Here is a 17,360-nt window from a genome sequence, read left to right on the forward strand (position 1 = left end):
AAAGTACTGGCCTATAACGATTAAGCATCAAAAGCTTCAAAGAGACCAGACAATGAATGCGTATGCCCTGGGTGCATGGTTACAATCGCAATACAATCTGTCTTCACTTTGGTTGGAAGACGTTAAGGATGCTATTGTAGGCTGTCACGCTAAAAAGTAGTTTTGTTCTGTACACAAACAGCTGAATATCATATCTGATACATAGACCCAATACTGTAATTCTGTCTGTTCAGCTATGGCCAAAAGTTTTGCATCACATAGAATTTTAGGATTGAGACATAACTTAAATAAAACTATATGAACATAATGTAGATATTTTATTTATCATGATGTAATCAAAGAAAATACAAAATTATATCGCAAGAAGCCATAATAGCAGTACAGATTTCAAAAGGTCACATTTTTCAATTTGTCAGTTTTTCATTAAGTACTATGGAAAACGACAAAGTGGTATGCAATTCAATATGTTAATGTAACATTATTCAGCCGGTTTCAATCGACTTTATGAAGCAAAATTAGTTAATTCTGTAGGGTGATGCTAAACTTTTGGTCATAGCTGTACAGCAGATACCATTTTCATTTGGGCAGGGAGTGGGGGGTGATTTCACTGTTGCCTTTCAGTGTAGGTACACCAAAAAAAAATCTCAATTCCCTCCTCTTCACCTCTTCTAATCCTAAGCGTGATACAACACATTAGTTTTCTGTTGCTCCTCTTTTTACATTTTGAACACAGGCATTGAGCATTATGACTTATGTTTATGAGGAAATACCAGTTGAATTAAAAACACATTAACTTTTACTTGAACAAAGCCAGGTTGTTTATTGCATGCTCAAAATTTAGTCAAAACAAGGTTAGGGAAAAGATGAGTACAGATTACAATCAGTTTAAAAGTGGAGATATTGATCTCAGCAGCATTTTGTCCAATCATCAAAAACAATAGGATTCAGATTCAATAGGGTACAATCCAGAAAACAATAAAACAATCCAGTAAACAGCTTCAAATTACAATTTTCAAAATGTCTTTTTTTCTATCATTGAGTGGTTGCAAAATACACTCCATTAACACTAGTATTATAAAAGGCTCGAACTGAGCTGCAGAGGTTGACCAGATCCAGATTGCACAATATGGGGGAGATGGAAAACATCAATTGGCAGGCCAGGAATTCAAGCATTTTAAGGGAAAATAAAACCTCAATTATTCTGTAAGTGTTTTAAAGCTGTGGAGAATTGTTTTGGTTAGTAGGAATTGTCTGAATGTATAACCTACATAATGACAGGCACACAAAAAAGGTAATTGCATATGTTCTTTTTACAACTATAATTGTATAACTTCAGAAATAAAACTGCCTATGCCTTGAATGTAAACATGGTAATCTATTTTAAGAAATACATTTTTTTTATTTTAATTTTGGTGTTAACTATAGGGTACCTTCTGCAACACATCTGTGCCTCATGGAAGCAATCAACCTTTAGAAAAACATTTGGTTGGTTTTGGTCTTAATGTTCGGCATTACTAAATTCAATGGGATTTAAAATATATGCCTGTGGTCTGGTCAGTGGATGCAGAAACTGGACTCACTGATGAGGTGTCCATGGTCTCTGAGCTGGGCTATCCAGATCTTCCACAGCCAGAACTGCCAGCTCTACATACCTGCCTCAATCATATTACACCAACTCATGGACAAATACATTTTTAGGCCACTGTAGTCCTAAGCTGATGAGACATTAGATGTATTACTATAACATTTATGGATTTGACTATATTTAACATTGTATTAATGAGTTGTCCGTCTTTACAAGTAAGCAAACCACAGTATGTACTGTAATATTCTAGCATCAGAATTGCTCTCTCAGATAGCAACAAGAAAAGTAGTCAACTTCTTGTTGTAAATCATGATTTACAGTGCAATTAGTAAACAATATCAGAGCCTGAGGAACGTTCAATCCTTTCAACCAGGTTTTATAAAAGAGAGTATTTATTTAATTTAAATAAATTGTGAGCAATTATTACCCCCCTCCCCCCCTGATTTTCTCCCAATTTGGAATGCCCAATCACTTTTCCCCTCACCACAGCAATTCCCCACATGGCTCAGGAGACCCAATGGTTCATGGGCGTCCTCCGATGACCAAGCCAGCTTCCTTTTTCACCCAGGAACTCGAGAGCGGATTTCAGCGAGGTATCAACCTCTGGAGGACAAAGGCCAGCCCTGCAGGTGCTCACTAGGCACCTGGCCAGCAGGGTCTGTTGTAGCACAATGAGGAGAAGCAGTCCCTGGCAGTTTTGCCTTGTCTTCCGGGTGAGGCGTTGTTGTAAGCGACTCTGCAGCTGATACATAGTTCACACACCCTAGTCTCTGTAAGTTGCCTTGGATAAAAGGCGTCTGCTAAATAAACAAATAATAATAATTCTACCTTATGACTGCCAGCTGTTATTTTCAGTAATTAGACCGATACTGCCCCCTAGAGGCACTCAAGACTACAGGTTAACTTTTTAAAATGTTATTTATGACTGTTGAAGTTGTTAAAGTACATTTAAAAAATACATTTTTAGTTCACCAATACTTTGTGATTTGACTAAACATTCCTGTACAGTATTAAAAAAAAAAGATGGGTTGAACTGCTTTGACAATTGCATGTAAGCTTCTACATTATAAGCATATTAATCTTGTGATTGACAACATACTTCTTATGCTTCATAATTACAAACGGGTCCACCTGTCAAGCAGAGTTGCGAAAATGGGTAGATCTTTAAAAGTTGAGAATATAAAAACAATTCCAAAAGTACTGGTGAAAAACCCAAGAGGGGGCTATAATAATCTGAGCACAGGGACAAGTTAATACATGTAATAAAGCTAAGGAGGGTTAAAATTGAGAATCAATCTTAAGGGGGTTGGCAACCCAGAATGTACTTTACTCATTTTACATTTATGAAAAATTCATATTACTTACAACAGGCAGTAGTAAATAACAAATATTCACTACCATTGTCATTACATTTAACTTAACAGATGAGAAATTAATTTACAGTTTCTACAAAATACAAACTCAAACAAATACATTTTGTGATTTTTTTCTCTTTTTAGCGAACACATGTTTCTTCTTTTCACAACAAATTGCTTCCACGTGTTGGTAAAGACTAAGCTCAGGAACATGATGAATGATATGTCAAATGTTCAATAAACCTGCGCCTAAGGCCTTTACAAACTGAGCTTAAATACAAGGAACTGCTTTTTGTGCCAATGTTCTATTATACTTCAGATTAGATTTGATTACCCCCCCCCCTCTTTTTTTTTTTTTTTACTTTATAATGCATACAATGAAATATTATGCTTTGAGAAAATTGGCAGCAGTTCATTCACAACTTATTGTATATTAAACTTACAAATGTCTTAAAATATTTTGGGGCGGGGGTGCGGGTTGTTCTGTGCTTTATATTGGTGGTAAAATATACTGAAAATGTCACTCAATGTACAAGAGCAATATGTATTTCAAACAGGTACAAGTGTTATAAAACTCCACAAATATGAAGACTGTATATCAAAATGATTTGTGATCAAAAACTAGTAGCAAATTAACTGAAACATTTAAACCACAAATTGCTGTTGGAGCATGGAAGATCTGTTATGTCAGTGTTTTGACCAATCATGCTGTTGCATTTGTGCTTTACCATAGCATAACACCACCAAAACAGCACTGTTATAACGCAATAACACTCATGAGGTCAAAAGCACAGATACCCTTTTTCAAAACCAAGAAACATACAGCTTTGCAAATCCATGAAAAAAAAAAAAAAAAACACCACACAACAACAACTTTGAGAAACCGAATTAGTGGAAACAGTATTACCCCAACTCTCAAACATGTTTTCCTGAAATGATGGAATAAGACACGCCGCACTACTTAGGGTAAACAATAAAGGGCCAGATTTGTCCACTTAATACATTTACTGACGTGTAGGCAATTTACCTGCAGTTTCTTCACAGTGGAAAATACAGCCCTTCTCTATCTTTTTAAATGTATTATATAAATACTGTTATCTTTTTTTAGTTTTTTTTGCTTACTTAGAGACCAGTGGCAGGTGCAAGCTGATGGTGTAGTTAAGCAAAGCCAGAGAGATTCTCCCTAAATCATCATTCAATAATTAATACCAACATTCAAAAACAGACACCACCTCTGTCATCCAGAAATGAAGAAATATATAGTACACGATTAAAATATAGTATAAAACGTGATTTCACTAGTGCACTAAACTATTCTAAGATAATTAAATAAAAGGTTGACATTTCAGATTTTGCCGTGCTCTTATCATGGTAAATCTTTTTGAGATTTTTTTTTTTAAGGTACCTTTAATGTATTTCAACGCTAATGTTTATATATATATATATATATATATATATATATATATATATATATATATATATAGTGTAAACCATGTTCAAGTAACTTTTTCACCACAAGAGGTCAGTGTTACCAAAGAATTATACTGTGAATTGTTTCAAATATGTTGGAATTGAATTATGTAAATATAACATTTTGAAGTATGTGCTGGGGAGGCAAGCCAAACAAAATAGTATTTAAAAAAGTAAAAAAAAATAGATAAATCAAAAGGTTAACTAAATTCATAGTTCCACCAAAAAGAAAAATGGTATTATTATAAGATGGCCTTTCTTACATGTAATTTTAGCACTTCCTCTTTCTGTACCCTCTTCAATGTCAGGACAGCTGCTTGATGCTCTACATTGAGAAAAACACATTCATATTTCATTGTTATTGCAAATCGGTCATTTAATTCTACATTGTTTGGTATCATAATCCAAAAGTTCAATGAAAACATTTTCATTTTCAACTAAATATTGCAAAATACTAAACGTTCAATAATATAAAATACTACCGGTATATTCAATTTAACAAAAAGTACTGTGCTTATATTAAACAAAAAGGGACATCTGAACAGTATTTTTGTTCCAATACAGTCAAACTTTTAATTTAAACTTTAAGAAACTAAAATTGGTAGTAATATTGAATGTTGTGCTGTATTTTCTGCAATTCTGTACAGCAACAATAGAGGTTATAAAATAAATTGAAATAATCCAATTAAAAAGACCAATTCTGCTTGAGTAAACCTTAGTAAGTGTTTAAATCACCAGTGAAATCTTTCTCGAGTTGCAAAAAGAGATTAAATGTATCAAGGGCTTGTGGAGTTGAAAGGGTTGGCAAAGAACATAACTGGGAATCTCAATGTGTCTGCCTCTGCTTCAGTCAGGGACTTACTTCTTGTTGCTTAGCAACCCTGACATGGAGATGCTTACAAAGCATGCAGAAGAAAAGTGTGAGGGCTCAATGTTTGAAAAATATATTTTTAAAAGTACATGAAGCCTTCTTAAATCATAGACATTGGCATTCCAGTTGCACTGGAACTTTTTGATACCAAGCATTAAATAAGCTTCATGGCTGGATATTTTATTATGAATGCTCAGTTTCACAGATACCACTCACACTAAGATGAGTGCAGCTACAATATAAAGTACGGCTATAGGGAGCCATAAGATTAAATATTAAATGAATATTGTACATAAATTACTAGGCAGCTCCAATATAATCTTGCAAAAATGTATTAAAGGTTTAAAAAAAAAAAAAAAAAAGCATACCCACAAATCACTTGAGGGCGAGTGTGTGTTAACGGTCAAATCCATTCAGAGACCTCAGGTCAAAAATAGGGTTTCATTTCCACACCCAGATATACAATAGCCAAGAAATTCTAAATGGTTCTCGACTTTTAGAAATCACTGAGAATATCTCAGGTAATCAAAGTGTAACCTTCTGCCAAAGATGCACACTTGTAAAACCATCTCACTGTACAACAGACGAAAAGCATAGACTTGAAATGAATATTTAAACTAACAAGAAATATATGTAGGCACTCACCTTCTTCATCCTCTACATGTATTAATGCATGAATACAAACAAGAAAAAATTATAACAAAAAACACACATGTACCAATTTCCAATGTTCTCTAAAACACCAACATACTGAACATCAAAGTAAAATTAGGCATTTGATGAAACATATTAACAGTGGTTATCCCTGATCCTGAATTTACTAAGACAGTTGGCAAGTTGCACAACCCTAACTACATTAATTCTGCAAATACCACTTGGCAACTATTTGCATAGAAGACCATTCAAAATGTAAAACTAATCAAAATGTGTGGTTAGAGATATTCATATGTGTTTCCCAAGACATTGATGTACCCCAACTTCTGACACTGTCCCAGTTATGGTTTTGGCACACATCCTTGTTACCTACTCGCTTCCGTGTACGTCAGTCCTGGTTTCTCATCATCATCTGATTTGGGTGGCGGCCACAAAGTCTGAATCCTTCCTGGGATATGGCCCTCAGCATGGTCAATAGAGTGTGTTGGTTGGCTGACATTAGCCCAGGTGTACAATAGGTCTTGCTGTGGAGACAACAATTACCATTAAGTTAGCAATCTGCTTTGCTGTGCTGAAGGAACGAAATGATTAATTTGGATGTTCTAGCAATTTACAGAATTTAGAGGATTCAGAAATCTATAAAATCAGCAAGTATAAATCCCTTTGGCACTTACAAATGTATTATCCAGAAGTGTATTAGACCAGCAAAATAACTACATGTCTCTTAATTTCTGTAGACTGCTTTCAGACTTTAGTCATCCTGCCACACAATGTAGATTTATTCCTAATTCCACAGGGGCAATGATAGGTCCTACCTGACACTGACCTAGGAGTATATGTTGACTCAGAAATGTCTTCAGCTAGACAATGTGGGGAAGCTATAAAAAAGGCCAACAGGATGCTCAGATATATTGTGAGAAGTGTTAAATCAAGGGAAGTAATGTTAAAACTTTAGAATGCATTAGTAAGACCTCACCTAGAATATTGTGTTCAGTTCTGGTCACCTCGTTACAAAAAGGATATTGTTGCTCTAGAAAGAGTGCAAAGAAGAGCAATCAGAATTATCCCGGGTTTAAAAGGCATGTCGTATGCAGACAGGCTAAAAGAACTGAATCTATTCAGTGTTGAACAAAGAAGACTACGCGGCGATCTGATTCAAACATTCAAAATCCTAAAAGGTATAGACCATGTCGACACAGGGGACTTCTTTGACCTGAAAAAAGAAACAAGGACCAGGGGTCACAAATGGAGATTAGATAAAGGGGCATTCAGAACAGAAAATAGGAGGCACGTTTTTACACAGAAAATTGTGAGGGTTTGGAACCAACTCCCCAGTAATGTTGTTGAAGCTGACACCCTGGGATCCTTCAAGAAACTGCTTGATGAGATTCTGGGATCAATGGGCTGCTGACAACCAAACGAGCAAGATGGGCTGAATGGCCTCCTCTCGTTTGTAAACTTTCTTATGTTCTTATGTAAGTCCTCAGGCAGGGTCCGAATACCTACTGCACAGGGAATGAACGGAATAAAGACAAATGGGCTTGCTAGAAAGTTGTTATGCCAGTCAGAGGAAAGAAGCCTCTGGCATAAAATAATTGGTTAATACTATCTTTTTAGTATAGAGCAGGACATAGGCAGCGTGTGAGTCTTTCATTTGGGGAGGTGTGGCAGCCTGGCTCGCAGTGGTGAGGTGGATGACGTCACGGACCAGGAAGTAACTGACACCAAAACAGTGGATGGGCGGGTGAAGCTGAGTGCAGTAGCACTCAGCGTATTTATTAACAAACAAAATAAAAGATTTAAACAAAACAACAAAACACAAAACAAAAGGGCACAAGGGCCAAACGAATCAACAAACAAACAAGTAAGTGTCGTGCTGGAGAATCCAGCACGTTTTAGCAATTGTTTTTTCAAATGTGACTCGCTCTCTCCGCTCCCCGTACTCTCCTCTGTACACCCAACAACCTCGAGTGCAGAGAGCTGCAGGTTTATATACTCTGGCCGAGGGATTAACTAGTTGGTAATTATCTTATTATCCCTCGGCCAGAGTCAGCACGCGTTTGGTAAGGATGCATGACTGTCAGCTAGTTAAATAATCAGAAGCTGATCAGCCATGCATCCTCACAGGGTTTTTAAATATAACAATAAAAGACGCGGCGCTTTTACCCGCGCCGCAAACAAAAATACAAATAATAATAAATAGGGGCACCACTCCGCCACAGGAGGCTATTCCTCACTTTTCCCCCTGCATTTATTAAACCCAACGATGTACATTAAGAAACACACACACATTATATATATATATATATATATATATATATATATATATATATATATATATATATATATATATATAAATTAAGACGTGCATCATTTTTTATTACTCTGTTACTAGTGAGTCTGAAATCTAAGTTTAATTCATTGTGTTGAGTTTGAAAAGTAGTCGGACTGACGGACACAAGTAAAAGCTGTAAACCGGATTCATTCTCCTGCATCTTTTTGAGAACTTGTACTGTATAATAATTTATAGCACAAAACAGACTTCAAAACCACCTCAGGGATGCTACATGATTTCCATTACACGAGAGTAGAAGTTAAAACTTCATGGTGATTTGAACTCGGCTCTCGCCAATATAAGCACCAACTAAGACGTAGCTTTACAGTAAACTAATGTGATCCATATATGTCTCCATCCATTTACGTTTCCTTCCATATGATGATGTAGATATCCTTCTGTCTGGTTTTAATGGCTGAAGTGTAATGCTGGCTCCAAGGATCAGCTTATTTTGGCTTCCCCGCGCATCAGCACACACAACCGTCTGGATTGAGCTAAGTAGGGTACATCTCTGGGGTTTTCAAGTGGGCACCTTCCATTCTCAGTGTTTCGTCGACTAGCCCACGACACCTCAAGAGGACTCTTGAGGTGATTCTGGCGTCCCATATATATTTGACATTGTCAAACCCCCCCCCCCCCAACATAAGGCTGCCAAATAAATGAAGTTTAACATAGCACTAGCTTGTACTTTAAAACATGTTATGCCTATTTAAGCAAATTAGAAAAACAGTAAGGATAACAAGCTGCACTTTAAAACCTTTAAATCTGTTAACCTGTTCTGCAGTCCTACAGTACCTACACCAATTTCGAACACCATTTCCATCACCTCACACCAATTTAAATCAATTAATACTGACGATTAAGCTTCTAAACATGCACTTACTGTCATACTTATAATCAAGGGGCATTCAACGTATTTCATAAGGTATTTGAAAAAACAAATAACTGCACTCTTACCGTAAACTTTCGAATATCTGTATGGGGCTCAGATCGGCAGGAAGAATTGACGTTAAACCAGCCAACCATTGTCTCCTTGAATGACATTGAAATGCCAACTAAATCCTGTATTGGGATCGATCTTCTCTCACAAATATTTATGTTGGTCAAAACAATTTCTTGTGAGGGTTTGGGCAATTATTTTGGAGAGGCTTAGCCTCCCCAAGCCTCTTGTACGTTCTGTCTATGGAGCAGGAAATAGATATATTTTCTATTGTGTAAGTGCAGTAAAAGGCTGTGAGCTTTTGAATACCAAAGAGGGCAACATTAACAGTGTCAGCACTGTAAACTAAGAATTAATTTCACCATGGACCACTCTAGGGTCATTCTACAAGGAACAACAGAAGCCTTTTTATCGAACAAGTCGTAGTCACAAGGACTAAATGTTTTGAAAAGACTTCTATTCAATAAACTCAGATGTCCATTTATCGATGGACAAAATGTAATCTTTGAAGGTTACAAATTTAAAAGAGAAGCAGTGCTGGTTTAGATCCCCAAAAACTGTGCAAGAGTCTACAAGGGGAAAAAAAGCATTGTAGCAGTTACTGAACTGCTAAAAGGAGTACTCATTCATGAACACCAATCACATTTGCTTTAGTTTTTAGACCCATCTAATATAAAAGCAAGTTAAGGATGCAAGATGTGCTTTTTTGGTGTTATATTCTTCATTCAGCTCTGATAAATTTTCACTTAAGCCATTAATTATTATTCAACTTGCCAAGTGTTAAGCTAATTGACATAGTGTTTCCATATTTAGGACAGTACTGCAATAGCATACAGCACTATCAAGCTGGTGTATATTGCTGCCTACACTCAGCTAACCTGTGCTAACCACTCTGCAATCTGTTTGGCTTTATAGTACTAGACTAAAGAACATAAACTTTGGGATAAAGAGGCAGTACAGCCAGTAAATGTCCCTTGCCAGCACAAGGTTAAAGCTACAGCAGTATCCAACTGTCATTTCAGATTTAGCTCAGTGCATTTGCTGTTACATCACTGCCAAAAAATAATCTAGTGCACATTTATTAACTCTTTCTCTCTGCCTGAAGACAGGTTTTTTTTTTTCTTTTATAAGAAGGCATTCGTAATCTCAGACAGAATATAAATACATAAAATAGATAATTCAATAAATCTGCTAATCCATAAAACTTAATCAAGAAGTAATGGTGTTTGGTAAATGCATAACTACATACTGAATTTTAGTATTATAAACATAACTGTTTGCGTCAGGTGAAAATCTAGGTAAAACACAATATTGTTACCAAATTAATGCACATACTGTACTGTAGCCCTTATGGGCTCACTAACCTTAGGGTTTTCAAATTCACAGCATGTTTTCTGTACAGTCTGCTTTAATTTCAGCAAGGCTAGATCAGGATCCTTTTCTTTCAATTCACAAAACCTCTCCATGGTATCGCTTTTCACATCTCGTCTTATCACTAGCAGACCCCTGAATATACCTGGCATCTTGGCCAGGGTGTTTTGTGCCATGTCTGAGAGGGAAGGTACAGCTTGCGAACAGTTTTCAGTTTCCAAGCTGCTCGGGTGCTCCATTGTTACAGAAGATGCATTTGCAGTTTATTTTCTTAGTTCAGCAATATGCTTGGGCGGACAAAAAATTCTGATGCAGCCAGCTCTGTGCAATTCATCAAATGCTGCATTCATAGCAGTTGCTGGGGGTTTCTTATGCACAAGATGAAATGCAAATTTATGGTTAAGTGATGCTTATTTTTATTCCTGGCCCTCATTCCTTCTGTACATATGATAGCTACACATCCTAGGACAGCGTTATTACAAAATACAAACAAACAAAAGAAAACAACAATCCATGACTGATGAAGATAAGTCTATAGTTCTAATGCCGTTTAGAAATACCATCCACAAAAAAATTTTAAAAAAAAAATCAATACAAAACCTGTACAATGGATGCAACACTTTGATCTTTGAAATAAAGATATATATTTCCACCGAAGTCCAAGTCACTTTTAAGGTCTGGCACCAGACGTACATCATAGCAGAGGATTCCTGCACATCATGACAGATGATTCCTGCATACAGCCTTCATGCAGATTGCACACTGCTGTCCTTACAGGCATCTAAGGTGACCTGCATGCAGACGGCTCAAGTTCTTCCACAACAATTCTGTTTATGTGCAGGAAGAAAGCTGTGGCTGTTGAATTATTTAGAGGTCAACTTCTTGAATGCAGTGTGTATGTGACCAGTTTAAAAATTGCTGCTTAATGGTCAACTACAAGTAAAAGGTACATTTACATAATCCAAAACCAAAAAACCACTTAACTCAGCAACTGCTACTTACAATTCTTAAGTTTAAAAAGCCTAGTTTAATAAATACAGAACTTTATTTCAAATTTATCAAAACAACTTTTACTATAAATACTTTTTTTGTGTGTGAACAAAACTTTTTCTCCGACATATGGTGAAAACAATCATGGAGACAAAATGGTTAGGCCTAATCTTTAAGGACATCAATAATCAAAGGCAACTGAATGAACCATAGAAGACAGCCATGGCACTTGACCGAAAGAATAGAATACAGCTGTGTACCAAATGTGAAAACAACATCTCAAAAGTGTAATAAAGAAATCTAAAGAGCCACATGAGTCACAGCCAAGGTTACTTGGAATTGACTCAGATATGCGGCCACAACAGCAAAAAAGAGACAGGAGCAGCTTCATTAAATTACACCAACAAAAGGCATTTTTTTACTTCAAGAACCATAGAATACATTATTGTACTGAGCTTGAAGCAAATATATCAAAGCGTTTGGTTATCAGCGATCTTGGGTCATAAAGTACCATTAGATTTTGCACAAGGAGTTTCCATAACATTGCAAATGAATCAGCATCAGAAACTACATGCTTAATAATTCCTTAGTTAAGGCTTTGAGAAAAGGGGTCCAAAGATGCAAGGGAGACATAATTCTGTTTTTCAAAATATTAAATTGGTTTCCCCCATCCATACAATAACCTATATAAAAGTAGATGCCTTAAGTTAAATCACTTGTCACAGTGCTTTACAGTTCTGAAATTGCACTACAGGCTTTTATCTATGGCAAAACTGGATTAGTTTCAATGTTCTGTTTGCACTTGACAAAGTTATTTTCTTTGTCAGAAGGTAAAAAAAACAAAACAAAAACCACACACACAGGGTCAATTGCAGCGTACCAGTGATTTAGTCCACATTAAGTGGACAGAAATGTGCACTAGAAAATCCTGCAAATCTGTACTAGCTTAATCCTGATTGCAGTGTACCAAGCAGATCTTGGTCATTGGTTTAACTGATCGGAACAAGTAAGACAGATAATAGGGACTAACCTACAGCTATGGCCAAAAGTGTTGCATCACCCTATAGAATTAACACATTTCGCTTCATAAAGTCAAATGAAACCTTCTAAATAACGTTACGTTAATATATTAAATTAAATACCGTTTTGTAGTTTTCCATATACTTAACAAAAAATGTTAGGTTATTATCATAACCCTGGTTCCCTGAAACAGGAATGTTCTAACAAGCGGCTATTGCATTCTAACAAGTGGAAATGCATGCACACGGATTAGGGAGTGGTTAACATGTAGAAAACAGAAAGTAATGATTAGAGGACAAACCTCAAAATGGAAGGAGGTAACCAGTGGTGTACCACAGGGATCAGTATTAGGTCCTCTGCTATTCCTAATCTACATTAATGATTTAGATTCTGGTATAGTAAGCAAACTTGTTAAATTTGCGGACGACACAAAAATAGGAGGAGTGGCAAACACTGTTGCAGCAGCAAAGGTCATTCAAAATGATCTAGACATCATTCAGAACTGGGCAGACACATGGCAAATGACATTTAAGAGAAAAGTGTAAAGTACTGCAAGCAGGTAATAAAAATGTGCATTATAAATATCATATGGGAGATACTGAAATTGAAGAAGGAATCTATGAAAAAGACCTAGGAGTTTATGTTGACTCAGAAATGTCTTCATCTAGTCAATGTGGGGAAGCTATAAAAAAGGCCAACAAGATGCTCGGATATATTGTGAAAAGTGTTGAATTTAAATCAAGGGAAGTAATGTTAAAACTTTACATGCATTAGTAAGACCTCACCTAGAATATTGTGTTCAGTTCTGGTCACCTCATTACAAAAAGGATACTGCTGCTCTAGAAAGAGTGCAAAGAAGAGCAACCAGAATTATCCCGGGATTAAAAGACATTAATTGGTAATAATTGGTCCAATTAAGTAATTTAGGGCAAAGTTGGAACAAAAGCCAGGAGGGACACCGGCCCTCCAGGACCAGAATTGCCCACCCCTGTTCTAGAAGCACATCATGCCACAAACAAAAGAAATTCCTGAAGACCTCCGGAAAAAAAGTTGTTGATGCCTATCAGTCTGGAAAGGGTTACAAAGCCATTTCTAAGGCTCTGGGGCTCCATCTATCTATCACTTAAGCGACAATAGTTATTCTAGCCTTTGGAAAATAAGGTACAACAAAATTAGTTATTTACTAAGGCTCTGGGCAGCAGTGTGGAGTAGTGGTTAGGGCTCTGGACTCTTGACCGGAGGGTCGTGGGTTCAATCCCTGGTAAGGGACACTGCTGCTGTACCCTTGAGCAAGGTACTTTACCTAGATTGCTCCAGTAAAAACCCAACTGTATCAATGGGTAACTTTATGTAAAAAAATAAAATAAATAAATAATAAAAAAATTGTAAGTCGCCCTGGATAAGGGCGTCTGCTGAGAAATAAATAATAATAATAATAATTTGAGCCGGATCCTGCCGGAACAGGATCCGGCACCTCTCAGATTTGACTTTTTTCGTTCCGGCACCTAATTTGCCCCGGTACCTCTCGCGGCATGATTTATTATTTTTTCCACTGTAAACATTCTAATAAAAGCGATCAGTTAACGTTGCCTCTGCCTCGTTATTTCATTTAATACATCATTCCTCAAGGTCAAAAATGTAATCACAAGTTATATAATTAAGCCTTGGGTACAATAACGTTACAATACCAGTAGATGTTTGTATTTATTTATTTTGGAAATGAGGTGTATATCTCAATTATTATTATTAATATTATTTAGTAATTTGGCTGACTTTACTCAAGATGACTTAGAAGTATTAATCAATTTGTGCAAAATGGTTAACTATAGATATGATTAATTTTGTATGTGTTTAAAAAATAACTAGTAGTAGTAAAAATAACTACTAGTAGCCTATGTGGCACTTACACAAGGCTACGTACATAGTAAACTAAGAAGAACTGTAAGAAAAATAATAATTCTGGTGCACAAACTTGTAATCTCAGTTTCTGACGGCGTGAAGCAGCACTCTAAAGTACACATCGTCTGGATCATAGATATATAGCTATGGTCTGGAGGATGTAACTGACGCCATTTTGGCTCACACAGAGTTCTTATCATGCACTAAGTAAGCGGGAATTTGGATCCAACATGGCACAAAATGGTCTTCAGTTTCATAACACTCAACGAGTTGAGAGGCATCCCGGTTTCCTTGTTACAACGAACAAACCAGCCAGACTCTAGAGGTAAGGAATCACTTCATGACTTTTGATAGACTCAACTCCTGTGCACCACGCAGCTTGTTCATTGGGTGAATCAAAAGAACCGATTCAATAGGGACTCTGATCCGATTCCCACTGTTCACTTTAGTGAGTCGTTCAAAAAGAACGATTCGTTCGCAAACTGCACATCACTAGGGAGGACAGTGCATCCACCGACGAAGTGCCCCGAGCATGTGCAGTTTGGACGGAGGCTCAGTTCAAGAAAAAGCAAGCGTATAACCCCTGGCTTGTCATGCAAAATTCAAAGCTGGGCTGTACAACATGCAAAAAGGTAGGGAGCTTGGGTCCGGAAAAGACTGGAGGGATGAAACTAGCAAAAGAGTGGGTGGAATGTACAGTAACATCCTCTGCCTCCGATGTAAAAAAACAACAAAGAGCCCTCAGAAAAAAGGTTTTTGAACATGCCCGAACCAAGGCCCATTTAGCGACAGCAAGCATTGTAGCCAAGGCTAAAGATGACACCTTAACACAGGTTATAGTTACATTGTCTGGCTACATTGTGTTTTTCACTTTTTTTCTCATGCGTTCCGGTACCTCAGAGCCCCCCGGAACACCCCCCCTCTCGCGCTCACTATGTGTTCCGGGACCTCCCGATTTACAAATTAAGCACTGGTCAGAAGTAAACATTTCACATGTAGTTTAGTTCATATTCTAAGGATACAAGTAGAGCAAAAATGCCTTAAGTCATTTATTACTCTGCGCCATTCAAAATTAAAATATATAATCTTATGAATTTCTTTAAATGGCAAGACGAATAGCTGATTTTTTTTTTATTGGATTTTTGGATTGGACCTGGATTTTTGTACATTTAAAACAGGTTTTGAGATGACAATACGGCGCCAGTGAATTAAGTAATAAATAAATAAATAAATAAATAAATAAATAAAAGGCCCAGTTTTTTCCCCACTCTGCAAATCTGGTAGCCCTAATTACAATATATTGTCAGTCTTCTCATTTTCAGCCAGCTAAAATTGCCTAATACTTTGCCAGATGAGCCGCCTAAAACAGTTATTTGGAAAAAAAAGAAAAAAAAAACTATTAGTTTTTACAGTGCTTGTATGTTCCAGTCAACAGTATTCCAAATTGTATTTTGTTCCAGTAAAATAGCGGCAATTTCCACAATTCATTATGTATGTAAGTCAAGTAAAACATTCCTTCTCTGAGCGCATTTGGTTTCCGGGCTTATGTTTCCATGGACACCATGAACGGACCAATCAGTTTCGAGTGTACAAGCGATGCTATACCTTGAGTCAGTAACTATACAGCAGTTACGGCATTGTATAACTTTTTTTTTAAAACAAACCAACATTTTCTATGTAAGATCGTCTTTTTTACCAAAGTGTATGAAATAAAGTAAGTATATATATTATAGCATTGTAAAATGCCTTATGCATTGCTGTGTGGTCCAGTGGTTAAAGAAAAGGGCTTGTAACCAGGAGGTCCCCAGTTCAAATCCCACCTCAGCCACTGACTCATCGTGTGACCCTGAGCAAGTCACTTAACCTCCTTGTGCTCTGTCTTTCGGGTGAGACGTAGTTGTAAGTGTCTCTGCAGCTTATGCATAGTTCACACACCCTAGTCTCTGTAAGTCGCCTTGGATAAAGGCGTCTGCTAAATAAACAAATAATAATAATAATTTACTTAGATCAATCTGAAATCTAGCATATGCAATTAATTCAGTAAACAATATTCGCATTGTGCAATTAATGAATATGACTGATTATTTTATTTTTATGTGCTTTGTTTTGCTGATTCAGTCGTTATTAAACCAAAAATATCACTATATGAGTTACAAGATGTACTGGTCAGATCTTTTGCTGCATAATCAGTTGCTGTAAAACTGTGGTCAAGTAATATTATTGACAGTTTACACACAAAAATACAGATAAAAAGTACACTCACACACAAAACACACACACACAAACACGCAGGTACAAATAGTATGCATAAGCACATACTGCGATTATCTATCTGTTTAAATAGGCACCGTACTTCCCGTAAAACTTCAATTAAACGCCTCTGGCGCTTATTTACAATATTTGCCAGCAGACCCGGCGTGTATTGGAGACCAGCGATTATATGAGACCAGCGTTTATATTAGAGCAATAGTTTCACATGCTTCATGCGGTCATTGAGAAGCCACTAACACACAACCTTGTAGCAACATTGTAACTCAATTTAAACATTCCAGCAACTTTGTTAAAAGGTTGTGTGTCAGTGGGAACTAAGTAACAGTGACCACAATGACACTGTATTGTACACCCTCAACCAATGTTGAAGCAGTAAGAAAAGGGGGCTTTTGTAAAACAGACAGTGGATGCTACAGCATGTTGGTCAAACAAAAACCAAAAGAAATTATACGGAGGACATGATGTGGAACAAGATTTAAATTTCACTTAATACTCGGTACTGTATATATTATATGTACCACAAATGCACAATGGGAACAAGGATCTCACATTGGGAAACCTATTTATTATAATTTACCTGCATGAATTCAAGCTACGCT

At 36.7% G+C, this 17,360-nt stretch overlaps 1 protein-coding gene across 2 annotated transcripts in view; it reads right to left on the reverse strand.

Moving 5' to 3' along the window:
• Positions 1–17,360, reverse strand: part of LOC117403197 (formin-2-like) — a 197,429-nt gene that overhangs the window by 168,164 nt on the left and 11,905 nt on the right. For both annotated transcript variants that reach the window (XM_059023818.1, XM_059023819.1), the window contains 2 exons: positions 6,309–6,459; positions 4,674–4,735 (listed from right to left, as the gene is read on the reverse strand). In XM_059023818.1, coding sequence (XP_058879801.1) covers positions 4,674–4,735; positions 6,309–6,459 — 213 coding nt within the window. The remainder of the gene's footprint in view (positions 1–4,673; positions 4,736–6,308; positions 6,460–17,360) is intronic.

The sequence above is a fragment of the Acipenser ruthenus genome, chromosome 5, assembly GCF_902713425.1.
Source record: "Acipenser ruthenus chromosome 5, fAciRut3.2 maternal haplotype, whole genome shotgun sequence".
Classification (NCBI taxonomy): Eukaryota; Metazoa; Chordata; class Actinopteri; order Acipenseriformes; family Acipenseridae; genus Acipenser; species Acipenser ruthenus.